The sequence below is a fragment of the Pteropus medius genome, unplaced genomic scaffold (genome assembly GCF_902729225.1).
Source record: "Pteropus medius unplaced genomic scaffold, Ma_sr-lr_union100, whole genome shotgun sequence".
Taxonomy (NCBI): Eukaryota; Metazoa; Chordata; class Mammalia; order Chiroptera; family Pteropodidae; genus Pteropus; species Pteropus medius.
This window is the reverse complement of record NW_024349797.1, coordinates 7,901,305-7,929,067: the sequence shown is the minus strand read 5'-3', so window position 1 is coordinate 7,929,067 and position 27,763 is coordinate 7,901,305. Positions and strand designations below refer to the sequence as shown.

At 41.0% G+C, this 27,763-nt stretch overlaps 1 protein-coding gene and 1 long non-coding RNA gene across 7 annotated transcripts in view; one reads left to right on the top strand and one right to left on the bottom strand.

Annotated features, from left to right (window-relative positions):
- The window catches only part of STON2 (stonin 2), a 119,472-nt gene that overhangs the window by 61,905 nt on the left and 29,804 nt on the right, over positions 1 to 27,763 (top strand). For 3 of the 5 annotated variants that reach the window (XM_039883966.1, XM_039883965.1, XM_039883964.1), the window contains exon 5: positions 6,724 to 6,894. The exons of the other annotated variants lie outside the window; for them this stretch is intronic. In XM_039883966.1, the coding sequence (XP_039739900.1) occupies positions 6,724 to 6,894 (171 nt within the window). The remainder of the gene's footprint in view (positions 1 to 6,723; positions 6,895 to 27,763) is intronic. 5 annotated transcript variants of the gene reach the window in all.
- The window catches only part of LOC120619575 (uncharacterized), a 74,130-nt gene continuing 46,626 nt past the window's right edge, over positions 260 to 27,763 (bottom strand). For both annotated transcript variants that reach the window (XR_005657558.1, XR_005657559.1), the window contains 2 exons: positions 26,618 to 26,812; positions 260 to 1,175 (listed from right to left, as the gene is read on the bottom strand). This is a non-coding gene — a long non-coding RNA (uncharacterized LOC120619575). The remainder of the gene's footprint in view (positions 1,176 to 26,617; positions 26,813 to 27,763) is intronic.

Here is a 27,763-nt window from a genome sequence, read left to right as displayed (position 1 = left end):
TGCCAAACTGACACCTCTTGTATGCCAGGTTCTCTGCTGTGTTATTGCATCTGCTTCTCCTCACAGTGTGAAGAGGGTGTGGAGGCTCAACATGGTAAAGCAATTAGGGGAGTGCTTATAGAAGCATCTCCAGTAGAGCATTGAGCCTTCCTGAGATACAATAAGCACAGAGAGGTGGGTGCCTAGGACAAAGTGCTTCCCCCACCATTCCTGGATTGTGTTAAAGTTTCTCCAATATGCCTGTGGAAGAGGATGTCATTGTCCCCCCTTTTACTCCTCACCCCACACAAACTCTGCAAAGAGCATTCTCATTCTCAAGGTGTCAGTGCCAAAAGTTCGTGGCTTCGGCCTACTTGCTTTTCAGGTAGAGCAGGCTCGCCTGTTGGTACTTGCACAGCTTTGAGGAGTCAGTCGCAGGCCCAGTTGATGTAAGGAATTAAAATTGATTTCCTCTCTTTCCCACTAGCCAATTAAGGCACAGGAAGGCTAGTTGGTCCATACCTTTGGTCTGGGTTCCCTGATTATAGTTGTTTCCTAGTGCTGCTGTAACAAGTTACCACAAACTGGGGCCTACAACAAGAGAAATGTATTCTTTCATAGTTTTGGACACTAGAAATCCTGAGTCCATATGTCAGCGGGGCAAGGCTCCCGCAAAAGGCCGTGGGAGAAGCAGCATTCCTTGCACTCGTTTCTGGCGGTTCCTGGCAAGCAATCCGTGGTGTTTCTTGGCTTATGGCGGCATAACACCAGTCTCCGAGTCCATCTTCACTCGTCTTCTTCCCTGTGTGCCTCTGTGTCTCCCTCTCCCTTCTTATAAGGGCACCAAAAGTGGGATTTAGAGGCCACCCTAATCCAGTATCGCCTCATCTTAACGACATTCTATTTGCGAAGACTCTATTTCTAAACAAGGTCACATTCATAGGTTCTGATAAGGAGTTCTCCCTGTCTTTTGGGAGGACACAGTTCAACTCACTACACTAGGTGATCCCCGGATGTACCTCAGGCAAAGTCAAGAGGAATAACAGTACTGATTTATTTTTCTTTTGGAGAAAATTGGTGTTTTCTCAGGTCTCTGGCGATGATGTAGTTGAGTTGATCCTGTTTCCTTCACTTGTCCCAACGCTGTGGGTTACCAACAGCACTAATTTTCAAAAATGCCAACTGGGATAATTAACCTGGGAACAAATAATGACTTTTTAAATTCCTCCATATGATTAAATGTAAATTCATGAGCAGAGATTTTGTTTTTTTTTTTCAGTATCCCAGCATCTTGAAATATTAAAGCCATCATCAGCTTGGGGCACAAAGTAAAGCCAATAGGCCCTGTATTTATTCACCTAACATTTATTGAGCAACTGCTATTTGCCAGGCATGTGCTAGGTATGAGGGAGACAATGGTGAAACCAGTTGTAACTACAGTTTATTGAGGATCTACTATATTTTGGACACCAGAAAGGCTCATGGCATACTTTATCATGAATCCTTACAAAAGCCATAGATGGGTATTATTATCTCCACTTTATAGATGAGACAACTAGAGGTAAGAATGTTAAAAACTTTGACCAAAGTCACAAAGCTCACAAGTGATAGAATCAAGTTTAAATCTGAACAATGTACTGTGGACCAGTCCTTCTCCACTCTTTGATTAAAGTTTTCTAAATAAGGTTTCTGCCAAAGGTTAAATAGTTTTTTCCTCCCAGAAATCTCATGGAGTATTTTTTTTTTTATTAAACTAAATCATCTTTTTAGTATAGATTTTAATGAAATATATAGATAGGAACAAATATATCTATCGTGTAACAAAACACCTCATGGCCAAAAACACACCGGATAATATGAACTTTCATTTCAGGCAAATGTAAACCTTTAATAATTATAGCATCCCGAGTAATAAATAAGGAAGTAATGGGAGAAAGTCACCATTTTCCAATCTCTATGAAGTAATACCGAAGCACCACTGAAAATACTGATTTTCAGCGGCTGCTATGTGTACAAAACTAGAGGTAATCAAATATGAGTTGCCTCTTGATGGAAGTATAGAAGACCATCTATCAACTAACTGTTCAAACCGAAGATCAAATCTGAATTTGATCAAGCCTCTAGATCTAACTATGAATGTACAGGAAATACAAGGGGAGAGGAACATAGTAAATCACAGCATCATCAAAATGTGGATTGTAGGAAAATCTATATGACAAAAGAATCAGGTTATTAACTAATTTCAAGGAAAAAATGAAGCTGGAGAAAGGAACTTTAGATTAAAAAAGACAACATTTTTCAATCAATTGCAAGATTGATTTGAATAAAGTACAAAAAAATCTTTGAGTCATTCAAAGATATTTGAATACTGACTGAATATTGGATACTATTTAAGTAATCATACTTTATTTTTGGATGTAATAACATTTTGGTTTTGTTTTCAAGTAGAATCCTTATCCTTTAGAGGTACATGCAGAAATGATTATGGATAGAATGATGTGATACTAAGAATTTGCTTCAGGATAATCCAGAGTGGGTAGGGATAGAGGTGAAACAAGATTTGGTTGAACTAATTGATCATTGATGAAGCTGGCGATGCATATGTGGAATTTTGTTACACCTTTCTCTCCCTTTTATCTACATTTAAAATTTTCTGTAACAAAAGGTTTAAAATTAGGTTCATAAATATGTGAAAAGGAAGTAGTTCAGAAGGTCTGATAAAGCAAAAGAGGGATGGAGGAAAAGGTCTGTGTCCATATGAAAAGCTAGTCCGTTTTCTACTAGAATTGTGCTCCCCAGCTAGTTAATGTTCCAGTCGACCTACTTTGTAGCTGATTAGGCCATGGGCTGGGGGATCCTGAACAACAGAAACAACTTGGTTCCTTTGTTAAAGCAATTATCATGCTTCACTGCGGACATATTTAGAGAGCTGGAAGCCGTGATGGATCACTACCTTGTATCTGTGCAGTACTCTGCCATTTACAAAATATTTTACATACTTCTTTCAGTTAATCTTCAGTCACGGCCTTGTGAGGTAGATGCTATCATTCTCACACGAGGGAGTAGGGAGCTGGAACTTCCACCTGTGACTTGACTGGAACCCAAGCCCTGTCTTGGATGCCACCGAACACTGCTATTCCTGCCCTACTCCTGACAGCAGAGTGGCCAAAGCAAGATTTAGGTCTTTTAAACATGTGTATGTGTCAGAGCAGGGCTGCACTATCTATGCCAGGTGTGGACTTCTTTCTTTCTGGATGGTTGCTGTTGAATGTAACTGAGAATGATAATGCATTGGACATGAAGATTATGCTAAATTAGAGGGCAGGATGAGGGACGAATACCACTCCAGCCCCAAATGAATAAATGTCTACCATCTTCTAATCACTGTGCTGAATGTTACATCCAGTATTGAGGTGGGAGTCAAAGCTGGAAGAGGGAAGGAGTTAAGTTCTCTGTCCTTTTTTTAACCCTTAGAGTAAAATGCATAGTATCCACTCAACTGTAACTGCCTTAAAAGAATGCATGTCTCTCTCCTTCCTCCCTTCTCTCTTCCTGCCCCTCTGTGACTTACCTCACCTTCAAGACTTTCCTTGCTTGAGAAGAAGAGTGGGAAGCCAAAAAAGAGAGAGAGAGAAGGGAGATTGGTAGGAGGAGCAGATCAAAGCATGGGCACCCCAAACCAAAGCTAAGGCTCTGAATGATGTCTCAAACTATGGAGATGCTTCTGCAGCAACGTTAGAGGGGAAAGAAACCAGTGGACTGATTATGAAGGCCTCTGGTTTTTACAGGAAAATAGATCGAGAGAATAAGATGTAGATTCACATTATCCCTAGACAGTTTTTCTAAGGGAAATGAGTCAGTCGAATCATTCCTCAAATGATTTTTTAAATTTTAAGGAGGCAGGGAGAGCTATTTCTAATTAATTGTTCAATGCTTGTTCTAACTTGCATATTAATGTTGTGGCAGACTTGTGATGCCGTATGTTCTGTATGTACCCACAGAATATGTTGGAGGCCCTTGTGCAGTCATGGGGGGTTCAAATTTATGCACATTTAAAAATTGTTTCATGAGACAATGTCATAAGGTATCCTTAGAGAAGGCCCACGTATTTTCTGGGTGTGATTCCATCGATCAGTAAAAAGGAGGGGTTGTAGGAACCATCTCTCAAAATCTTTGAGCCATGGAACATCATTTTGCTATTTTCAGTGATTATGAAATGCATTGTATCTCTGTTTTTACAAGATCTTATTATATCTGGAATTTGTAAGACACCAAAGTGAGATTTTAGAACAGAACCCTCAATTATAACAGTATTCCTAAGGGAAAATGGGACCCACTTTACAGTGCCCCTTTGAGGAGTAAATTGTGACAGGGATCATGTTTACTTCACTGATGCAACTAAGCATTTATCGTGTCCTCGTGTGCCGGGTGCACACTCTGAGATGGCTCTCTCAATCTGTAAAATGGAGCTGATATCAAGGGTTGCTGAGGGTAAGTCTTCATAGAATTAATACATATAAAATGTTAAGAAAAGTGGCACAGAGTAAGTGCTCAGTAAGTGGTGGCTGAGGTATCACTGTCATCACCGTTGTTACTGATTCTCACGACAACCTATGATGTGATTTAGGTCCAAGGGTCCTCCCCATCCAGTACATGAGTATCAAGTATGGAGTTTACGTGGAGCTGGAAAGGGAAGCCAGGCCTTCTGACGTTGAGTCATGAAGCACAAGGGACCCTTTTACAAAGCAGTAGTCCCGTTATAGACCTACCTTTTACTTTTCTTGACTCTGACTTGCCAGTAATAATGCCATATGCTGATACGGCAAATCTCAAATACATCATTGCATTTTTTAAAAAATTGCCAAATAAGACATCATGGTTATACTTTAATCCTGCTTTTGTTTTTAAACGAGTGTTCATATGTGCTTTATATGCATATAGAATTTCTGAAGCAGATACATAAGAAATTTTAACAGTGGTTACCTCTGGGGAGTGGGACCGGTTGTTAGAGAGAAGATGTAGATTTTTACTTTTTATTTTATACCCTTATAGACTATTTGAACTTTTTTGTCATGAATTTTTGATAAGTTCAAAAACAATTAAAAAAAAAAAACGGACAAGAAAGATATCTTAGTTCTTTCAGACCACTGTGGCAAAATGCCACAGACTGGGTGGCGTATAAACAACAGACATTTATTTCTCATAGTTCTGGAGGCTGAAAGTCTGAGATCAGGGTGCTGGCACGGTCAGGTAAGGGTCCTCTTGCCGATGGAAGACTTCATGTATCCTCACAAGGTGGAAAGGCAAGGCAGCTCTGTGGGCTCTGTGGGCTCTCCTTTATAAGAGCACTAATCCTGTTCATGAGGGCTCTACCCTCATGACCTAGTCACCTCCCAAAGTCCCCGCCTCCTGTTACCATCACTGTGGGCACTAGGGTTCCAACAGGTGAATTTTGGGAGGACACAAACATTCAGACCACAACAGAGGCAGAGAAAAGTACAGTAACCCATCTTTAGAACAGTGTTTCCCAAACCCAAAGGTCCCCTCCTTCCAAGCAAAAAAGCTTTGGGGAAGGAAACACAGCACTCTGTAAGTCCCAAGCTTGGAGAGTCACAATGTATGTTAGTGTATTAAAGGTTGTGAGATTCTCCAGCAAAGAAATCTGTACAGTACATTTTTTCTTACCTCTATTACAGCTGTTATTATCCTGCATATCTGTTTTGGAAATACAGTACACCGAGTTAAGGAAAGGTAACCTAGCCTTAGGCGAAATGCAACTATTTCTTCAGGAATGGTGGAAGACCTGCCTGGTGTATGGTACGACGATGTTAGGTCATACCTTCAGGCAAACTAGGGTTCAGTTCCTGGGTCCTTCATTCTCTAGCTGGCCGAGGCCTAGCCAGGTTACCTAACCTCTGAGTCTCAGAGTCCTCACGTGTGAAAGAGCAATAATGATGCCTCCCTCATAAGAGCATTTCCAGGATTAGATGAGTTAAGTAACTGGTTCAGAGTTGGTACTAATAGGTGTTAGTTCCCTTCTCACCCTGGGCCCCATTGTTCCATTTTCTTCTATGGTAATACTGCCATGCGGGTGTTTATGAACACTCACATGTACCAAAACAAATTACTGAAGGATCCCTCCATTTATGAAAGGCTTCATTTTAGGATTCATCAAAGCCAGGCTATCGGGTAGCAAGTTCTTGCATTTTCAATGTGAATCCATTTCTAAAATCTTAATTTCCAGATACCTGTATCAAGAATGTGCCTCTCCTACAAGGCAAAGAATCCTGTTTCTCTAAAACTTAGAGCCCAAAAGATAGAGAAATTCATTGTCTAAATCACATCCAGCGTCGCCTGCTCCAGGCCCCTGCACCTAGGCAGCCCCTTCCTCTCATTTCCTATGCCCATGCTAATGCTCAAACACAGTGGAAACAAATTTCAGAGTTAAATTTTAAAGTACGTGTACTAAAGCATTGCCTTTTCAAAGTAACCTTTGAATTAAGCCCTTGAAATCTAATTACCCGAGTGTTATTTGCCTCCCCAAAGTACCCGGGTCTGTGCAGACTGAGTTAAAGTTCAGGAAGTATTAACAAAAGGAATCAGAAGCAAGATCTCCAGCCCAGCCTCTGAAGGATCTCCCTGTCTACGCCTTGCCTCTCCCTCCTCCTGGGTGTGCCCTGCCTGTCCAAGAAGGCCAGTGAGTAACCTGCACATTTTTTTTTCATCTTGGCCCTTCCCACCCAGACGAGAGGACGGAGTGGCAGACAGGCAGGCAGACGGCAGTGAGTCCTGTTCAAGCATGCACGGAGCATACCTCTACCCGCACCCACGTCTTGGACCCCTCGCCTCCCTCACCTCACTCCAGGAGGAGCCAGAGTCCCCGCGAGGGTCTGGAGGGGACCTCTGCTCCCAAGGGTAAGGGCTGCCAGCAGCGGGACCACTTCATTCATTTTATTTGCTTTGGTATTGGCTTTTCTTTTCCATTGTGTTTAGATAGGAGAGTTTCTGATAGAATTGAAGGTGTTTTGTTTGGTTGATTGGTTCGATTCTCAGTCATCTCAAGACAAAGAAATGGCTTTTCCCAGGAGGATTTATTAGAACTTGTAACCTGATAGCCTGGCCTTGAAACAAAACTTAATGTACCAATTACCTCTGGGTAGTACAACTTACCTTTTTGGCCTTATAGGAAAAAAAACCCCAAAAAACCCAAAGGAAAAACTACATTACTTAGCAAATAGATTTTGAAGAAGGAAAAATGCTAAGGATTATGGGCATTTTATGGGCATCTCAGACCAATTAAAAAGTGGCTTAAAATATTACCATAGCTTTAAAATAGACCACGATGATGTTTTGTCTCAAAACAAAACAAACCAAGCAAACAGAAAACCCTATTTAAAAGATTTCAGTATTGAGTAAAAGATGCCAGCGGAGGGGTTTGAGTAAAATTTTAAAGATAAGTTGGTCTAATTAAATATACATGAACATGGAAGTATTGAATTAAATCTGTGGTGCTCTGGGAAGAAAAAAATCAGATGCTCCGTGTGAGATTTGTGTGGTATTTAAGGGAGAAAATGGAGATCTTTGTATAGCGTGTTGAGAATTTTTGGAGAGGAGGGTCAGAAGGCACATGGAGGAGGCTGGAAAGCAGGTTTGTTGCATGGGGCTGGTGCCAAGGACTTCTCCCTCAATTGCTGTGGGTGAGAGAGTAATTCAGAGTCATCAAGCACTGCATTGTTAACAGGCTTCTGATTTCAATATTTATTCTAAACACAAGCTGTTGATTGCACAGGCATGTGAAGGAATAAAACTGCTGCCTCTGGTTCCTGGCCTAGTCCAAACTTTAATACCTGGTGAGATTTCAAGAAAAATGTTGTGGAGAAGATGAGGCTACATGTAACATTAGTTTGATACTACGCTACAATAGTATATTTAAGAGGGCCCTATTTTAACAGCCATGAGGAATTACATAGTGATAACTAATTAGAGTGTGAAGATGCTGAGCAAGGTGTCTGAGAGGCAAATGCCATAGGAAGCCGCGATAGAAGTTGCCCAGACCAAAGGCGCTCCCATGACACATGTGAAAGTTTGGGCCGTGCCCGAGTATCTCTGCAAACGCAGCACAGGTTCTTTTTTAGCACCGCTGTGCAGGCGACTTAAGGATTCTCTATAAGGAGCAACCTACACTTAACAGATCTAGGTTTTTAGAGCAGCAGTAACCAGTAGCCCTACAAAATGGTGTGAAGGGTATGAAGGGCACGGGCAGGGCGCACATCCCTTCTTAGATTGCACACCCCTCTCCTAAGTTTCAAGGAAGTGTAGTGAATCTTTTGTTGAAATCAGTGATTCTTCATCATTGTCATTATCAGTGTTTCTGTGGTAAGAATGCCAGTAGTTGACTTTCTTAAAGCTTAAATTTCCCCTTGGCTAATAAATCAAAAGCATAGGTTGACGGCAGACCCATCAGCCAGCTCTTTTGAAGACCATCCAGACATGCCATTTATTTTGTTGCCGAATGAGCAAGAGAGGGCGGTGGGAGCCGTAATGATGATTTCACTGGAGATGTGAGGTTCAACTTTCTGATCTTTTCAGTTATGATTGAAAAACAAAGGGATACCGCTCCACGCCACCCATGGAGTTCCCAGCTCTGACAGCCATCTGGCTGGCCCTCGGAGGCATTTGCACTGTGGTATAAAATCCTCGCCATCCCCACCCAACCCGCTTCTCTCCCAGACCCAGTGCTCGGGGGCACAACACAGCTGAGAGGAGTGCGGGCCGCGTTTCTTGTTGGTGGCCTGTTCTACATGTTTCCAGAACTTCTTACAGTTTCTTCACAAACTAAATTGAATGCAGTATCTTCTTGAATTCGGCTTTTCTGAGGCATCTTAGTGGAGAATTTAGCCTTTCTTTTGACTTCATTGTATCTTTTATTCACTCCTGTTGCTTAGCCTTTTAGGCAGTGGTCTTACCAAGCTGACTGAAAACTGGCCATATCAGAGAACCAGACTATGCACCTTAGACACCCTTGCCTTGAACAATGTATGCTTTCTCCTCTCACACTCCCTTTCCCCTCCGAAGAGCCTTTGGGCACTACCCAGCCCTGGTCAGTTCTCTGCCATCCTGCGTCTTGTGGTTTCTGGACAATTTTTCTCCACCAACCCCTTGTTGTCCCAGACCTCACAAGTAGGTGTTGAGCTAATGCTGTGTACATCTTAGGGCCTGGGTCATGGGAAAATAGTTGTAGATTCAGCCATCATGGTTTTAATGCGTTTCCTAAGTGGTCACAGTCAAGGCAAGGGTGAGTGAAGTAGGGAAGTGAAGAGGGCTTATCCAGCAGCAGGTGGCTAAAATATAATTAGCCTCAGCCCACAATCTTCAGTGAGCTCCAGTTTCCTGCTTCTCAGGGCTTTTGGCTGGTCTTGTGTGTTATCTTTTTCCTGTAATACTTCCTCCTACATGTTGGTGCTCCTTACCGATGGGGTCCTTTGGAAGATGTAGCCCTAATGATCATTTGAACACATTTCAGCTATAGGCACTTTGTAAGCCAGGAGGAGACATTACAGACTTGCCCTGAACAAATCGTCATGAGGGTGGCATGTTATCCACAATAATGTAAAATAGTGCTGACAGTAAACAGATTTGCTTTAGTTTGAGACAGAAGTCTTGAGGATTAAGTAAGATGTGCATGTGTGCAGGTAGGAGTAGAAATGAGGAGTATCAGATGAAACTTCAACCTGAGAATTTTATAGCTTTTGAGATTAGGGTAAAAACTTTGGCCTACACTTAGAAATCACATTTGACTGCAGCTGATTTTTGTCTCTCATTAGGTTGTATAATAAATTGATTACAAAAATAACCATAAGGATTCTCCTCCTTGAATCTTATTTCTTATGATATGACTTTTATCAAGTGGTAGAGTCTTATTTCCCGCCTCTGAACCTGGGTTTGGCCTCAATACTTACTTTGATCAATAGAATGTGCGGAAGTAAAGGTCTGCTTGTGTACTGATCCCCAGCCTGGGTCTTAAGAGGCCTAGCACATTCTGCTTGTTCCCCTGGACTCCAGCCCAGTCTCATATGGACACTCCTGGACTCACTTCCTGTGGCCCAGAAACCCTTGTCACCCTAGCTGACAGCAATTTTACACCAGACATCCTAGACCAGCCAGCTGACCTCAGACATAAGTAGGCCCAGCAGAGATCAGACAAACTAATCCAGATCCACAGACTCATAGTCAATAATCAATTATTATTGTTTTAAGCTACTGAGTTTTGGAATGGTTTGTTATGCTACTGATAACTAATGGATACATGTGGTCATCTGGAGATGGTCCCCCTGTGTTCACTTTTGGGTTTATTGTCATCACAAATGCTTAGTGCAACTCGGCTAAGAGATTCAATCATTGGATGGAGGGGTTCTATTAAATGGGGAGGGGGAGCAATTCTTGTGATCATCAGCATTGAGACCTTTTAAACAACACAGATGTCTGAGGCCTATGCCAGAGTGTTCAACTAAATATAAATGGAGACTAGGGATCTGTAAAATTTAGAAAGCTCTGGTGAATGGCTAGGATTGAAAACCAATAATCAATGGTCTTGTTGGTCCCTTCCGTTACTAGAAGATGCAATGGTTCCAGTGCATCTGTACTTAGGCAAATAACACTCAGGTGGTTCAGAGGTCATTACTGATTTGGTGTACTTCTAACTGCATAAGCAAACATTGGAATCACCTTTGGGCAAAAGCACATTGACTTGATCCTAGGTGAGAAGAAATTCACAGGTGCAGATACATGGTTGGAATTGTGTATTGTTTACCATTGTGTCTCCTGGGATTTAGAACAATGGTATGGACTCCATGAATAAATCTAGGGCATTGGGGATGTAATAGGATCCTGCGTCAGGACCTGATATTCCTATGGGGAAAAAAATCAGAGATCCATTAAGAAAGCAAAGCGAACAGTTTTTAACCCTTAAACTACAGGTGAATTTTAGTGAGCGTATCAGTTGTTGCTACAGTAATGCTGCATTACAAAATAATGACAAAATCTCAATGAAATACAACAATATGCCTTATCAACCCCTACATCTACAAGTTGAGGTGGAGAGAACCAGCTGATCTTGGTTGGGAGTGGCTTTACCCCACATGTCTCTCATCCTCCCCCTGGGACCAGCTATCAGCTTGGGGAATGGCAGAGACACAAGAACACAAGCCACAAGGAGCAAGCTCATTTCCAGCTTCTAGTTATGTCATTAATCTGTTAACATCCTGTTGGTCAAAGCAAGTCACATGGCCAAACCCATTGGCAAAGGGCAGGGAAATATATCTTTGCAGGGAGAGACTGCAACATCATGTGGCAAAGGGCATGGACACTGAGAGGGGTGAAGAATTAGGGCCATTAAAGTAAGCTTCTGTGGTGGGAGAGGGGCATGTGAGGGAATTGCACCTTTTCCTGCTTAGCAAAGCTGGTGAAGTCACAGTTGGAAATCAGAGTAACCAAGAAGCAGAGGTATTCATCTTTTGGAAGTAGTCTGTTCCTTGTAATGTGAAAGTAAGCATTGGATTCTTTGCTACTTTGATCTATCCAATGGTGTTTCAAAGGGAAAAGAATTCAAGTTTGCAAGTACCTCAAGCTTGATAGTTACAGAGACAGCACTGGAATCCCAAGAAAGTGCTTCCGTTTCCATTCTCATCCCTTCTTCCAAAATGTAAAGGCCATGGGTCACTGGGCTTGGTTGTCTACTGCTCACTTCCAGGATGAGCATTATTTGGGGGTGGAGCCTTTACTTTAGGTCACACAACATCCTTTTGCTATCATCACTTATTGATCAGGCAAAAAGAAACCAGTTTCCATCCAGTCCAAACATTTGAGACCTTTTCCCCAACCCTAGCCCAGTGTTGCAGTGGTTAAAAGACATTTGGGTGAATCTCCCTCCCTGATGGCCTAACTTTTCCTGATTTGTTTTGTGAAAGGCTTGCAGCCTGTGTCTGTGGTTGAGATAGGAAACCAGTGTTCTAAAATATGGTTGAGGTTCTTAGATATTCTTCAGGGTAGGAACTGTGTTTTACAGTGTTTTGCTGAGAATAATAATGGAGTGCTTTATTTCAGGCCACTGATTTATAGGCATTTGCTATTGATCATTCCGTGCCTTTGGAACTACTTAGTGTATCAGATTTATCTCTGAAGAAACCAAGATACAGAGGATTATGCAACTTCCCTGAGACCACATCTACTAGCTAACCAAGATTAGCAACCTGCCCCCTCTTGGTTTCTCAGCTTTTATTTGGCAGTCTGATTGATGCTACCTTGCTTCACAAAAAGCATGTGAGGATGTCATTACCTCCTGAGTTTGTTCTAAGAAACCCCGCCCTCCATGGGAAACAAGGAAGTCTAGCAGGGAGGTGTGCAATAGTATGAGATTTCCCCAACACAGTGTTAAGGAAAGTAAGTCGGATTAAAGGTAATTTCTAAGTTGTATTTCCTGAGGTTTCTTTGTTATTCTCTTGAACACAGAAATTAATCGGAGTGGGGACTGTTTAGACATCCTCTCGGGATCCTGGTGACTGTGCTTCTTTCATGTGTCCTCTGAGCCCCAACCTGCCATTTGTGTTGCCTGGTGACTGTACAGCAATGGCTTGCAATGGTTCTCTGACAAACAATGCTATTTCTATTTTATGTGGGAAACGATGTGATTAAACAACTCATTTAAACTAATGCTTTTAGGAGGCGTGACATGAGCGAAGCAGGCATTTCTATTGGTACTATTGTCAAGTTAACACATGCAAACAATCAGATAATTGCAGTAGCCCTGAGTTAAAGAGTCTGCTATAATTAATGTATAAGCTAGTTATCTTGGTTAGGTTGTTTCCATTCCAGTGGTGGCTTTGCCAAAAATCTCACATGTCTCCCATACAGCACTGACACTACAGAATACACTGTTATATTAGCAATGATTTAATATCCTACTCCTCCTCCTGCTCAGTAACAAGGGCCATGTCTGTATTGTTTACCTCTGAAACTTAGGAGCCAGCGTAACCGAATCTAAATAAATAGCTGTTGGGTGAGTGAATGAGTGAATGCTAAGACTACAACATCCAGTTCCTAAGAAAAACTCAGGATTGTTCTTATGTGTTTCCACCTCTGAGACAGGGCAGTGAAGGGTTAACGATCTCCTAGGCGTTGGAGGGATTTGGGTGTGGATCTCAGCAGAGCTGCTCACATCACATTCTTTCTGCTACTATAGCAACAGGTTGAGAATTCTGCCAGCATTGTCGCCTGCCTACGTTTGGAAATGCCTGTGTGCAGGCGACTTCATTGTCTGGGGGACAACTGTTTTTTTGTTTTTGTTTTTTTCTATGATGTTTCAATGAAGCAGCTTCTTTGCAGAGACAAAGAGGGTAACAAAATAGGGACTCAGAATCATGGAAAGGCAGAGAAAGATCTTGTTTTGATTGGAGGGACATTTCGAATCTTTTGTCCCCTGAAGAGGTATGAGGTGGGGAAGGAACTGGGGTTTAATCTATAGTCAATAGCATCTTTTTCTCCCTTCTTAATGAGGCTTCTCTTCTGAGAGACACTCCCCTGGCAGCATTTGGACAACCTTCTCTTACTATCATTGCTTAACAAATAGCGTGATAGTTCAGCTCTTGGATTATTGCCCATGCTCACGTCTAAGTTTGGAGATGCCAGAATGGACTAGAATGTAGGTTTTTTCCCTCTGTACATACCGGTTCTTCTAATCAGCTCTGGACCTGCATTGTTTACTGAGAAGGAAGGACAGGTAAAGAGAATGAGAAATGGAGGTTTTAGTTTTTACTTGATGTAGCAGTCTTGTAAAGATAGGAAAGAAAACGGAAAAGCTGCTGAGGAAGGTTGTATAGGCGGTATTAACTTCTCGAGATGCTTCACTGGCACTTAAAAATGCCCAGCCTGTTACCCAGGACTGCTTTTTGTGTCATCTCAGGTGTAGTGGTGATCAGAGCTTAGGGCTAGTTGTAGGTCTTGCTGAGCTAATGGATGAAATCAATAGTCATTAAACATCACTTCGGTTGATTTATCACATTGCCACCTTACAGTTACCACGTCTACATTTTGTTTTCGTTTTGCACACAGATGGGGGAAATCTGCCTGGCTCACTCTTTATTCCTGGTTTACACATACATTTGAGTCAAAAATACAATATCGAGTCATTCTTCTGAAGCAGCACTGAGTTCTTTCATTAAAAGATCAATTTAAAAAACTTTTTATCCCTAATGCACTACATACCATTTAAATATAGGATAAGCCCTTGATCTTGTGGGGGCTTAAAAAATTTTTAATACTTTTCCTTCCACCTTGTAGGTTCTAGCTGGGCTAATGAAATTAACAGAAACAGATTAACAGGAGGAAATCAAATTTTAATACGTGCGCATTGGAGAATTCACATATGCATGAAAACCCCAAAGACAGTGAGGCAGTATTGAGTATACAAGACATTTTGAACAAAGGAGAAAAGGTGTGTGTGGGGAGGATGGGGTATTAAATTTCAGAAGTGAGAATGGGCGATTTCCAGGTAGTTGAGGAAGAGCAGAACTCACGTAGCAGGGAAATTCTTGCTGGGCTACTTAGAAGCAAGGGACACAGCGGGTATTGAGTTATTAGGCTCCTGCCTGAAGCCTTCTTATTTACCGTATTTAATTCAAACTGGGCTAAGGTGAACATCCTAAGATTTCCTTCCTAAAGCAGGTTTTTCTGTCTGAATGTCTTGGGCAGGAAAGGGGGAGGGTCAAAAGTTTTTTTCTGAGTCTTATTTCTTAAAAACCAGCTTAATATCAGGATCCATAAGGCAGCTTCAGAATGGCAAAATTCTGGTCCTCTTCAGTCTTTAGGTCTCAGCGTCCTGTCGTCACTACCTCTAAGCCTGTCGTGACCACTGAAAAGAAACTGCCATTCCAGTTGCCTCGTAGTCCAAAGTGTGCTCCCAAGAGCTTGGGGCCGGGACCCAGGAGCCCAGGGATCTGGTCCTGGCCGGAGCGGCCTTGGGCAGCTCATTCAGGGGTTTTAATTCCACTGCTTGTAAAATTAAAGATTTGGATGACAGTTCCAGGATTTCTTTCCCACCTCTCCCCCACACAGAAAAGTGGTACCCCAGTTGTTTTAAAGTGGGAAAGCCTTTATTTTGCTGAAGGTTATATAATGTGCAACCCCCTTAACTCATACTTCAGATCTCCACTTAATGTCGCTTCCTCGGGGAGGCCGACCGTGACCCCCAGGTGAGATACGGTTTCCAGCACAGGTTTTGTTTTAAATCAGTGTTTTCTCGTTCCCATGAGACTGAGAACTCTGAAGCAGCACCCAAACGGTTTTGTGCACCACAGGTCCTGCGTATAGGGGACACTCAGGGTACCCGTGTTGACCGACTGAACGAGCTGCGTTAGGCTGTAGGGAGGGTGCAAAGATGGCTATGTGTCTTTGCCCTCAAGGCTCTTAAGATTACCTTACCCTATTTCTCTTCTCTCCTTCCACCATCCCACTTTACACCCCAAATAATGCTGCAAGAAATTAAAACAAAAGCCCTGGGTTCTGGTCATTGATCTGATCATTAGGTGTGGATCAAAACCCTTTCCTCCACCTTTCTAAGTTCTGTCTGGGCTAATAATCACATCAACATGAGACAGATTAACAGGAGAAAATGTCCAAAATTTATTATGGATATACATGTGGGAGAGGTTTATATGCCATTTTGGACAAAGAAAAAGGAGCAAGGGTCTGGGATTTCAAAGAGAAAGCAGGTAATTTACAGGTAGATAAGAAAGAGCAAACATGTGGTAAAAAGAAATTCTTACTGGGCAACCCAGAAACAATGGGATACAGGGAAGCTCAACAAACAGGCCTTGCTAGAGATTTCCTTGTCTGCCACATTGTTTATTTTATGATGCTAAGGTGATGTTCTGTTCCTTCAAGCAGGTTTTCTATCAATTCTTTTATTCAGGTGAAGGGGGAAGGTCAGAATTTCTTTCTGAGTCTTTTGTTTCCTAATAATTAGATTAAAATCAATATCCCATAAGTCACATTTTGGGGTGGCAAAATTTTGCCTCCCACTGATGCAGGACAGGGCAAATTCCCCCGAGTGGGGAGAGACCAAGCCTTGCACTGAGAGAAGAAGAGGGGCCTTTGGCGGAGAGTGTAGAAAGAACTCAACACACACACCAAAGTTAGAGTCAAAGGAAAGCGTATTGGGGAAGTGGGGGGGTAACACTCCACAGAGTGTGGTCTCCTCTCAGAGGCAGAGAGTGAGAAAGCCTAAGAGAGACTCAGAGGGACAGAGACAATACAGACGAGGACAGTGAGAGACAGAGTAAAGGCACTGAGAGGGACCTGCAGTGTTCAGGGAATCCAGTTTATATATTAATCTTTAGTTCCTGTGAGTTCCAGTTTAAAGACTTTGCCACCCATTTCCTTTGATATGGACATACAATGAGGAAGGAGGAGAGTATGTGGTATAAATAGGTAAGAATATGTAGTGTGTAAGGCCTGCTGGCAGTTCCCAGCCTTTAATCCGTGGGTTCCCTATGGTTTTAGCCATAGAGAATGAACAATTTTATTTTGTATAGGGCAGCCACTTGAAGACTCCGTTTTTCCTGTTTCCCTTTTGCAAGTGTGGGAAATGGGTTGTTAGCAATCCCAGTAGAAATCTTCCTTTGTTCTGCAGGTGTCCTGGTGGCCTTGGCTGCAGAGATAGATGATCAGCACATTGCAGTCTCTGAATGTAGCTTGATTAGTTCCCTTGCCTCCTCCCTACATTACCACCTCAGGTTTTCATTTTCCTCGGTTGGACTGGTCAGTCTTTTGTCACAGAACCTTTGAAATGAAGCAGGGCCCAGGAACGGGATTATAGAAGATAGTACATAGAATGGAAGTGGTAGACAAAAAAGGAGGAAAGAAAGTGAAAGAGAGGAGGAAAGAGGAAGAGAAAGAAAGGGGGAGGGGAAGAGAAGCGGGGACTAGAGGACAATAAGAAGTGAAAACATGGGCTTTGTCTTTTTAATTAATTTGCCTGTAAAGGTTCTTTTTTGACTGCCAGGCTTTACAAGCAATGACATGTTTCTTAAAAAGAATTCTTAATCTGAAGTGTTGAGTAATGGCACAAAGAGTTTGTCACCAAAAGGTGATTGATTACATACCTACATAAAGTTTACTGGACTGGACTCCAGAAATCTCTCTGTTTTAAAAACTTTAAAGGCACCAGTTTTCAAAACAAGTGTCACGTTCCTGTAAATCAGTATAGCTATCAATACAGGCAAAAGCCAGAGCTAGCCATTACACATTTAAACAGTGAGGAGCCGTTTGATTTTAAACACCAAGCCTAGTCTAGAAGCGGGGAGGGAAGGGCAAGAATTCCTTAGGTTGGAGATGTGATGGTGGGTGTCGTCAGCCAGGTACTGGAGGCCTGAAGGGAAGCTGATTGAATTACAAGATAAAACTCCTTTTGGTCTCATTGAGTTTGCAATTTGCAGGGGAAGTGGGTTAGGGGAGTTTTACTAATTAAGTTTCGGTTAAAAGCAGGGAATCTCTACCTTCAAAAAGCCAAAGCAGCCTCAGCTTATCTTGAGAACAGGTATAGATAGAGAGTATGAGTAGGCGAAGTCTCTTTTGACCTTTATCCCTAGAGAGTTCAACTTTAATGACAAAGGACAGCCTTCCCTTGCATAGTTGTCCTTGCTTCCCTTTCTTACCAGCACTGTGGACACAGAGGGTGTCAGTAGCCTGCCTTTATGCTTGATCAGATTGGGAGCTTAAACCCCAGTCAGACTGTATCCCTCTGAAAGCCATTGCAGGAAAAGAAGAATGACTAAAACAATCACATGATCTCTCTTCTTTATGACAGGGAAGGAATTTTAGCCAAGAATGCGAGATGTGCTTATGGGCTTTGTGCCTACATTGTACAAATCACTCACTCACACACACACACACACACACACACACGTAAGTCCACTCGGCTTGCTCACTTGCCTAGACAGAGACCGTAGTAGGTATGCCATGTTGGCCAAAGGCCAGGAAATGACTGTTGACGAGTATCAAAGCCATAGGTCTCATGTGTCTCACTGGACAATATTAATTGGTCACTCCTTCATTTATAAGAATATATAGAACAAAGGTAATATATGGGACTACGATGCTTTCCTATCTGATGTCCCCTGGCTAGTTCCAGAGAATGTCAGCTATAAGCTGTCTCTTTGATTCCTAGGGATGCGCCTCTTCCTAGACCTGGCAGGAATAAATACCATTTTAACAAAGTCCTTTACAAAGCAAATCCCTTTGTTTTTAGTGGAAAGCCTCTCTTTAAGTCTCAGCTATGCCACTTCCCAACTGTACAACTTGGGCATGCTATTTAATCTCTCTATGCCTCATTTTCTTCCTCTTTACATGGAGCTAATAATATTATCTTGTAGGATTCTTGTGAGAAGTAAATAGGATCACCTAAAAAAAGTACCTGGCCCATAGTGTGAATTTCAAAATCGTTATTGTTTTTAATACAATAAAGAAACGTTTCAGCCTTTTTTTTCTCCTTTGCCCCTCCTGAATTAGAAACATCTCATTTGGTACTTCTCCATGTCGGGGTCTGTTCTGGTGTGGAGAGAAGAGAGCAGAGCAGAGTGCAGCAGAGACGACTGGGCAAGAATGGAGTGATGGAGGCCTATGCCCCTCTTCTTCCACTCCCTCCTGTTCTATTGCTCCTTCTGGTGTATCGTACCACTCCTTTGCCTCTTGATGGCTGGATACAAAACTAGGTGCCATACAAAAAGGAACACAAATTCAGCTCTATCCTCCAGGAAGTGGTCATCAAAGTTCCAGGTTCACTTCCTCCTGTTTTCCAAGTACTTTACATGTACTTGCTGTTCAGTTTAAAATCCTAGCTCAAAGCTACCACATGAACTAATGCCTGACACAGAGCAAGCACTTTAGGAACATCAGTGGCACCAGATACCTTGATCATGGAAGACAGAGGTAGTCGTCAAACCATTTGGCTCTTAGAAGAAAACACTTTTAAAATGTCAAAGAGCGGGTCAAGTATCAACTTTCTGAGCCATCCATTCTCAGGACGTTCAGGTTGGAGAGGAAAGGATGTGAATCCCTGGGTTTGGACAGAAGGGACAAGGGAAGGGAAACAGGAGATTTCCTGTCCATCTCCACTGTGCAAGAGCTGTCAATACAAAGTGGCTGAGTAGCATGGCCAGGACCTTGAGCTTCTGTAGCCCTAGTTTCCTGACCCACGAGATAGGGGTGATAATCGACTATTAAGTTAATATTATATATATATACACACACAGCACATGGCTTTATGGCTTGGCATATAATAAGCACTCAATAAATGTGAGCTGTGATTAGCTCGTGAATAACACCTGGATACTCAGCCAATTAGACTTCTCAGTCTCACGTAACTTAAACTTTATCACCTGCCCCTGATGCTGTCCATTGCTCACCTGTTGACCACAATGAGTGGGGAGAAGGTTCTCTGTAGCTCTGGTTAGCCTCAACAGTGCATAAGTTGGAATTAAATGACCCATTTTTAGAGTTCACAGATATTTTTCTGTTATTATCATAGGTGAGAGAGAGAAAGCGTATGACAAGCAGGCACATAACATGATGAGCAGGCATCTTTCTGGTAATGATTGCAGAATGGCACTGTATATATTTTTATCTTTAACATGAATTTATATTTTATCATTTATTTGTCTCTCATCAAAGCAATGCTATATCCTTCATTCTGGTGAATGTGGGGTGGCTCGCATTGTTTTCTTTCACAATAAAAAAGTAAAAGAATGTATTTGAATTATAGTGTTTTATTTTATTTTTAATTTAATTTTTATTTTTAAATTTTTTTTATCAGAATTCATTTTTATTTATTTTTAAAATTTAAATTATAGTGTTTTAAAAGCAGGACAATTCAGGATCATCTAATCTACCCCCTCACTTTACAGATGTGGAAATTGAGGCTCCAGGTATTAAATGAATTCTCTGAGTGGCAGAAGGACAGGTGTCCCAGCCCTAATTCAGGGCCCTGAATATGTGGTCTCTTGGTTTATTGTACTTTCAAAGTGACTATGGACATGAAATGATTTGAGAGCTCTTGTTTTGAAATGTAAGGGTGGACATCTGTGTGGAAGATTCGCAAAGTAGACAACAAAACCTTTGACCCGATCTCTTCCTGTCTTTGGCACAATATCCCCTACTCTCCATAGAAAAAACACATCTGTCTATTATGCAAAAGAGACACTGATGACAGAATGAAAAGTTCCTGTTTTTCCGTTCTGAGGATAACTCCCCCACAAACTGCCCTTAGAGACACGTTGTGATCAAAACAGATTTAGATCCTGAGCTCCATATGTGGTCCAGGGGACTGACTGAAAGAATATTTCATGGTGGAACCTCACCCTCTAGGAACTACAAGAAAAGGTCAGATCTGCAGAGTACAAGGCCTGGATGGTACTGAAGAGATTTTCTCAAGGATAATTAAGTGATTTTTTTCATTCTTGTACCCAAGTAAAATGGTAAGATATGTGTAGATAAACAAGAAGATATAAAGTATTTTGAGAAAATAGACATTCAAGGTGTAACAGCAGCTGTTCAAACCAAGATTCAGCAAATTCTAGAATCATCCAGACTACACTAAATTTTTCTTTCAATCTATAGATTATCTTAATAGTTCAGATCCGATATTTGGCATCTCCTTTTTTGTTTAAAGCCAGTAATAACTTATTTAGCAACTGCTATGTGCCAGACTCTGAAATAAATGCTTTTCATGAGATCTCATTTAATTCGCATAGCACTGTGAGGTAGATGTGATTTTCTTCGTTTTATTGATAAGGACACGAAGGCTCAGGAATCAAAATAAGCAGATTTGCGGGGGGTGTTTGGCAACGTGTTTCTGTTCCCTCAGAGGAAAGTTTTAGGCAAACACCAGGAAAGGTTGTTCATCCAGTTGCTGAACCAAGTAAAGCTTTCCTATCAGAAGATCAGCCTGTTCTACCTGGCTAGCAGTACCCTAGAAACTCCAGCCATTATGAATTTTGAAATTCTGAATTTTGCCTATTAAAGCAGCCTTTCCTTCCCTAATCCTCCCACAGCCACTTGGTGTATAATCTATGGGTAAAACATATCCTCTGGGTGAATCTGGTTGTCCTTGAGAATTTCTTTTTCTTCCTTCAGTTCCTTCATTTTTCCCTTACACCAAAAGCCACCCTCTCTTCGTGGCCCGCTTCGCCTCCCACAGGTTGCTAGGAATGAACTGAGAATAGCATGATTGGCTAGGCCTTGTCTGACACCAAGAGGCACACCTGTAAATAAATGTCCCAACTTAGTATGTGAACTCTGTGATTGTGTTTTATGTGCTCCAAATAATTTCTGGGTCCGAGATGGATTGCATAAATCCAGAGGCAGTGTAAGTCTTGACACTCACTAATGACTATGCTGTTGCCTAAACCTTGTAAACTTCTGTTTGGGAAGTGCTTTCAGAACTAATTTACATTCCTCAGATACAGGTCATTCTCCTTCTTTAGTCATAATAAAGCAAAAGACATAAAGTTTCAAACACATTATCTCGCCAACCACACCCATCAGATAGGCTTAGCATATCTGATGCATAAGGAAATTGAGGTTCAAATAGGCTGTCTTGTGTTCAAGATCAGCACCAGCAAGTGTCATTTAGAATCCAGATTTCTCTAACTCTGAAGTCCATGCTCTGAACTGCTATATTGTCCATTTTTTTAAAAAAGGAAATAAATTTATAGAAATGTACCCACCAGCTTTGACTCCAAGTGAGTTTTGACTTTTGAAAAATCAAACCCACCTGATCTCAAAGAATGAAGATTTGCCACCATTTAGGTCATGCTGATAACACTGCAGGTTCTGAAAACACTTCCAAAAGATACAATCCAGAATGCCTGATGTTATACATAATTGCATCAATGCAGTATGTATGGCGTACCATCTTAGACTCATTTGAAGGTGTAACTTGTGTTGTTGCTGTTGTTTTTAAGTCTTGTTAATGTTGGCCTGTGCTTATATTTTGTGAAATGTGAAGAGTCTGAGTGATTATTGAGATGAATCTTCAAACGCAGTTATAACACTCAGCATTTCTATAGATGGTTACCTTTCTCCCCATGTTAACTATTCAGGATAAATTTGATTTTTAGAGGAGCTCCTTATTTAAATTATATTCTCTTCAAAATTTGCTCCTCTATTTAAATGTTCAGTGCATGTTATGATAGCCAGCAGCTAAACAAGAATAATTATCACGCTTAGGCATAGCTGCAGAGCTGCCTCTGCTTGATAATTTTTTAAGGGGTTCATGCCTTATTGTACCTTTTTATTGTCTGCTTTATTGGAAAATGTCCAGTTTTAGCTAGATTTCCCTTTCTTCATTTCCCTAAGAGCCAATGAGTTGAAAATGCCATTGTTTTTTCTAATGTGATGAGTATCGAGGCAGAGCCAGCTCTGGGATGTCAGGAAGCACATAGTTTTTAAAAAACAATACCGAAATCATAAAAGGAAGAGGACTGAGTTTCAAGAATGTAAAATTTCTTGTTGTCACAGTGTGAGTGATCAAGCTGTACTTCTGTGCTTAGTGCTATATATAAGAGTAGAGAGAGAACATTAATATAGAGAGAACAAAGGAAAGAATCAGGATTCTTTGGTTGCATGCAACAGAAGTAGACTCTGGCTATAGAAATTTAAAAAGAGAGTTTGTTAGAAGAACGTGGGGTAAGGGGGGAGAGTGTGCTGACAGAATCGAAGGGAAAGCTGAGAAATCAAGCTGAAAAGCCAGAATCAAAAATCACAAGAGCTAGAACAGCATTGGGGTGCCTGGCAAGGATTTGCAGATGGTTTCTTCCAGTGCTACCATCTTGATGAATGAGCAACAACCATTTTCAGTTTTGTTTTCATTTTCTTAACAAGTCAAATTCCAGGGAAAGAGCTTCGCAGTGGCTTAGCTTAGTTCACGCGGCTACAGGAAGTCAGGGGACCTTGACTGACAGTCTTGCCAGTCATTCTCTACTGAGGCAGTCCCTGAAAAATGCACTTTAAACAATACCCCAGAAGTACTAACTATAAAAGAAAAGAATTGATAAATTTGACTACAGTAAAATTAAGACTGTCTGTTATTCAATAGATACAACTAAGAGAGTTAAAGGCAAGCCAAAGCAGGAGAGTAAATATTTGAATCGATACATCAAACAGGGACTCATCCAGTATATATAAAGAACTACAAAACAGATGAGCATCCAATAGACAAGTCTTGAAAAGGTAATTCACTGAAGAAGATATTCCAAATGACCAATAAATATATGAAAACATGTACAACTTCATTAGTCATCAGCGAAAGCTTAATTAAAGCCACAATATGACACCACTACACACCCACCACTATAGCTAAAATGAGAATGACAGACAATATCCAGTGCTGGCAGTGATGTAGAGCAACCAGAACTCTCATATACTCCAGAAGAGAGTGTAAATTGGTACGATCACTTCTCATACCCAATGACAGAATGATTCCACTCCTGGGTATATACCTAAGAAGAATACATACATATATGTACCAAAAAGCATGTATAAGAATGTTCACAGAAGCACTAGTCATAATGACCCAAATCTGGAAGCTATCAACTGTCTATCAGTATTACAATGTCACATTCACACAATTGAATGTAATATAGAAATGCAAATTAGTATACCACATGCAACAAAATGAACGAATCTCATGAATATGAAGAAGATATACTGTACAACTTCATTCGTATAAAGTTTAGAAGCAAGCAAGCTGATGTATGGTGTTAGGTACCCTGAGAGAAGAAGGGAGCTGTTAGGGACTGAGATGGGGCACAACGGGGTCTTCTGGGGTGGTGGCAATGTTCTGTCTCTTGACCTGGGTGTAAGTTATCTAGGTGTCTTTACCTCGAGAAAATTTATTGAACTTTAAATATGTGTTTGGGGGTGGGGGGAGATGTGTTCTATACTTTAATTAAGAGTTTTTGAAAAGAGAAAGAATAATGAGAGAGGAAGGCTAAAGTCCACCCATGCTGGCCCTAGAGTAACAATGCCTGGGTTTGAATTCTGACTCTGTCCCTTCCTCACTGTGTGACCTTGGGCAAGGGACATAATTTCTTTGTGCCTCAGTTTTGTCATTTGTAAAGGAAGAGAATAGCATTATCTACCTCATTGGGTTGTTGGAAGGATTGAATGAGAAAATCCAGGTAAAGTGCTTAAAACAGTGTCAGATATACAATAAGCATATACAAAAGATATACAAAAATGCACTTAGGTGCATTTTTCTGTATTTGTGTTATACTTTAAGTGGATGAAAAAGGCAGTGGTTTTGAAACCTGGTTGATAATTGGACTTAGGCAAGTTGCTTAACCTCTGTGAATTATATTTTCTTAATCTATAAACTAAAACCGATACCTCCCATAGGTTGTGATGAGGATTGATGAAAGCATTGTATGTGGAGCACCTAGTCCAGAATGAGACATTAAAATATTTCATTCACCTGATCCGCTCACTGGGGTAGAAGGTGAAAAATTGGGGCAGCCCTTTCCTGTGTTAAGATTTGGAGACTGTCTGGGGTTTGTCGCTTTGCTGGGGGAATGACCTCCTGTCATTATTGGTGCTGTGAATGGAACCTGTCACAGTGTGTCAGTATGGTGGCACAGTGACTCAGCTTCTGGGACAAAGGGCACTTCTGATTATCAGAGCCACTGCTTGACAATGTCCCACAGCCACCACCATTGGTTTCCTTTTCCTGTGGTTAGTCATAGCCACACCTGCAAGTTGGGGTGCAGTTCCTGAGCCAGGTGTGCACTCAGTAAGTATTTACTGAGTGTCTGCCAAGTGCCAGGTGTTGTTAGACTTTGGAGCATGTAATAACACCTAAAAACAGGGTAAGAAGTAAAATAAAATAAAACATAGGCCTTGCCTTCAAATAGCTTATAGTCTATTAACAAGATATATGTGTTTCTTCTGAGAGCTTTTTTCCCTTTTCTCCTCTCTTCTGATATCTTCCACTCACCCAGTATATATTCTCTCATATTCTTATTCTAATTCATTCTCTCTCTCCCTCCTACTCTCTATCTCTTCTTCTTCCTCTCTCTCTTTCTCTCTCTCACACACACACATGCACACACACATGTATACTCACACATGCACGCACACATACACCCGTCACTGAACTTTACTCCATAGAAGCAGGCTAAAAGCCATTTAACATGGCCTCTATCCAACAAAAGCAATCAACTCATAGCATATATCTTCTCCTTGGCTCCCCTGAAACTATAGATGGCCATGCCTTACATTAATTATGATAACAAAAATAACCATTTATCAGGTGTCTGTTATGTGCAAGGCACTATGCCAGGCACTTGCCTATATTATGTGTAACCTCATAACATCCTGCAGGGCATCATTATCCGATTTTATAGGTGAGGGACCTGAGGCTTGGACAGTTAAAATAATTTGCAGTGTTTGTTTTGATGATTAAATAATGTAAACACCCTTCTGTGTCAATTTGTCAGTCAGTCAACTGTGCACATAAACCCATGTGGTTAGGAGAGGTTGGTACCGTGGTCACTCTTGCTGTAATTATTCTAGTTTGACTGGAAATGTCAATAAAGAGCCAGCCAGCCATGCATACTTTCTGAGCTATTGTTTTGTAAATGCTTCAGTATTCACTTACCTGCTGTGCCATCAGAAGGGATACTGAGCCTATTTCATTATCTATATTAAAATCTTGGATGCAGACACCACAGGAAGAGCCGCTGCGTATTTAGAAACTTCTGCCATTTTAGTCCTCCTCGCTGGGCTGGCTGTCTCTCAGATTAATTTAATACTTATTGCTAGTCTCTGTTCTAGAGATTTATAGACGATAGGAGTATCTGATGCAGATTAAAGTGAGTATTGCTATAAGCTGGGCACAGAGGAAGCACCTGATAAAGTGCACGTTCTGAGTGGTTTTGTAGAAGGAGGCACAGTGTAGAGTGGCTACTATTCCCACTAGTCTGAATGTTTTTGGGCCCTGTCCTCTAAGCTTCTATAAGCCTGTCTCAAACGGAAACAACCAACTCTATTTACTCCACGTTCTTATGATATATTTTGGGGTTCATGTCATGTTTAAGTGACGAAGGAGGTCAAAAGCCAGCTGAGCACCGTTTAAGATGTAGTCTTAAGCTTTTCAGCCTCAGAGAGTTACTCATATTGTTGTTTTGGTAGGTGAGACTTTCTGGAGATTGACATCACTTTACAACAGAAGTATGCTGGCAATATGACTGACACCAGTTATTTGTTCGAAAACCAAAAGCTACTATAAATCGAGCTTCTTCTGCATGTGCTTCGATCTTTACAGCTATTATTTCCTGTTCTTACAACAACCATTCATTTGTTGGATAATTACTCACATTCCACAAATGTGAGTACTCTGCCGGCATCCCAACCAGGTGTGTTTAATTTCAAATCTTGACCTCTTTCCACTCTTCCTCATTGCCTAAAGGCATTCTCGCTGCTGTTACATTGACAACTGAAATGTCAGCCCCTTTGCCTGTTTGGCTTCAATAGACTAGCTAGAATTTTCAGTCATTTCCCTTCTGGGGTTCACACAGCACTTTGTACATACCTGTCAGAGCACTTTCTGTTGTATTCTCATTGCTTTTACTGCATCACAATTGGTCGTTTCTTCTTCTAGTTGCTGAACTTCTTAAAGGCAGTAACAGTGACTCATTTTTTTTAAACCCAGCAGCTGGAAGTGTTCTGGGTTTAAATCTCGTGTCTAGTTTTGCTGACGTTATATCCTCAGCATGTGATACACTGCCTGTTGGCAAACAGTATATGCTTAGTAAATATGGAATGAATTAATGATTGAATAAATATAATCTTAGATATTATTCTTCCTCTACAGATCTTTTTCATTATTAAGACTGAGGAATAATAGTTTCTACTTTATAGGGTTGGTATGAGATTAAATGAATGAAATGAGACCAGAGCGAGCGATGGTGTGATGGTGATCTTTGAGATTCAGAGAGTGGTTTTAAGATTTCTCATGTTGCTGTGTTTAAATAGTTCACTTATGTTTATCTCTATAGTAGTATTCTAGTATATGAATATGACATAATTTGCTTATCCATTCTCCTGTTGATGGATATTTGGGGTGCTTCCAGTTCTTTTATGAATAAAGCTGCTGTGTATATTCTTGAACAAGTCTATTTGTAGATGTATTTTTCATTTCTCTTGCACACAAATGTAAGAGTAGAATTGCTGAGTCATAAGGCAGGTGAATGTTTAAGTTTATTGGAGGATGCCAAACTGTTTTTGTGAAGTGACTTTACCATTTTATATTCTTACCAACAATATATAAGAGTTCTAATTGTTCTATATCTTGTGACACTTGGTATTATTGTGCTTTCTAATTTTAGCCATTCTGGTGGATGTGTAGTAGCTCACTCTGGCTTAATTTACACTTCCCTAGTGTCTAATGATGTTGGCTATCTTTTCAGATGGTGACCATTGATATAGCTTCTTTTATGAAGGGCCTCTTTTTAAAATTGGATTCTTTGTCTTTTTATTATTGATTTGTGGGAATTCTTTATGTATTCCGGATGCAAGTCTTTTATCAGTATCATGCCTTTTAAATTTTTAAATGATGTCTTGATAAATAAATTTATGAAGTGCAATTTATTATATTCTTTTTTTTCATGGTAGTGCTTTTGTGTCTTAAGAAATTATTGTCTACCTCGAGGTTATAAGGATTTTTTTTTTAGTATTT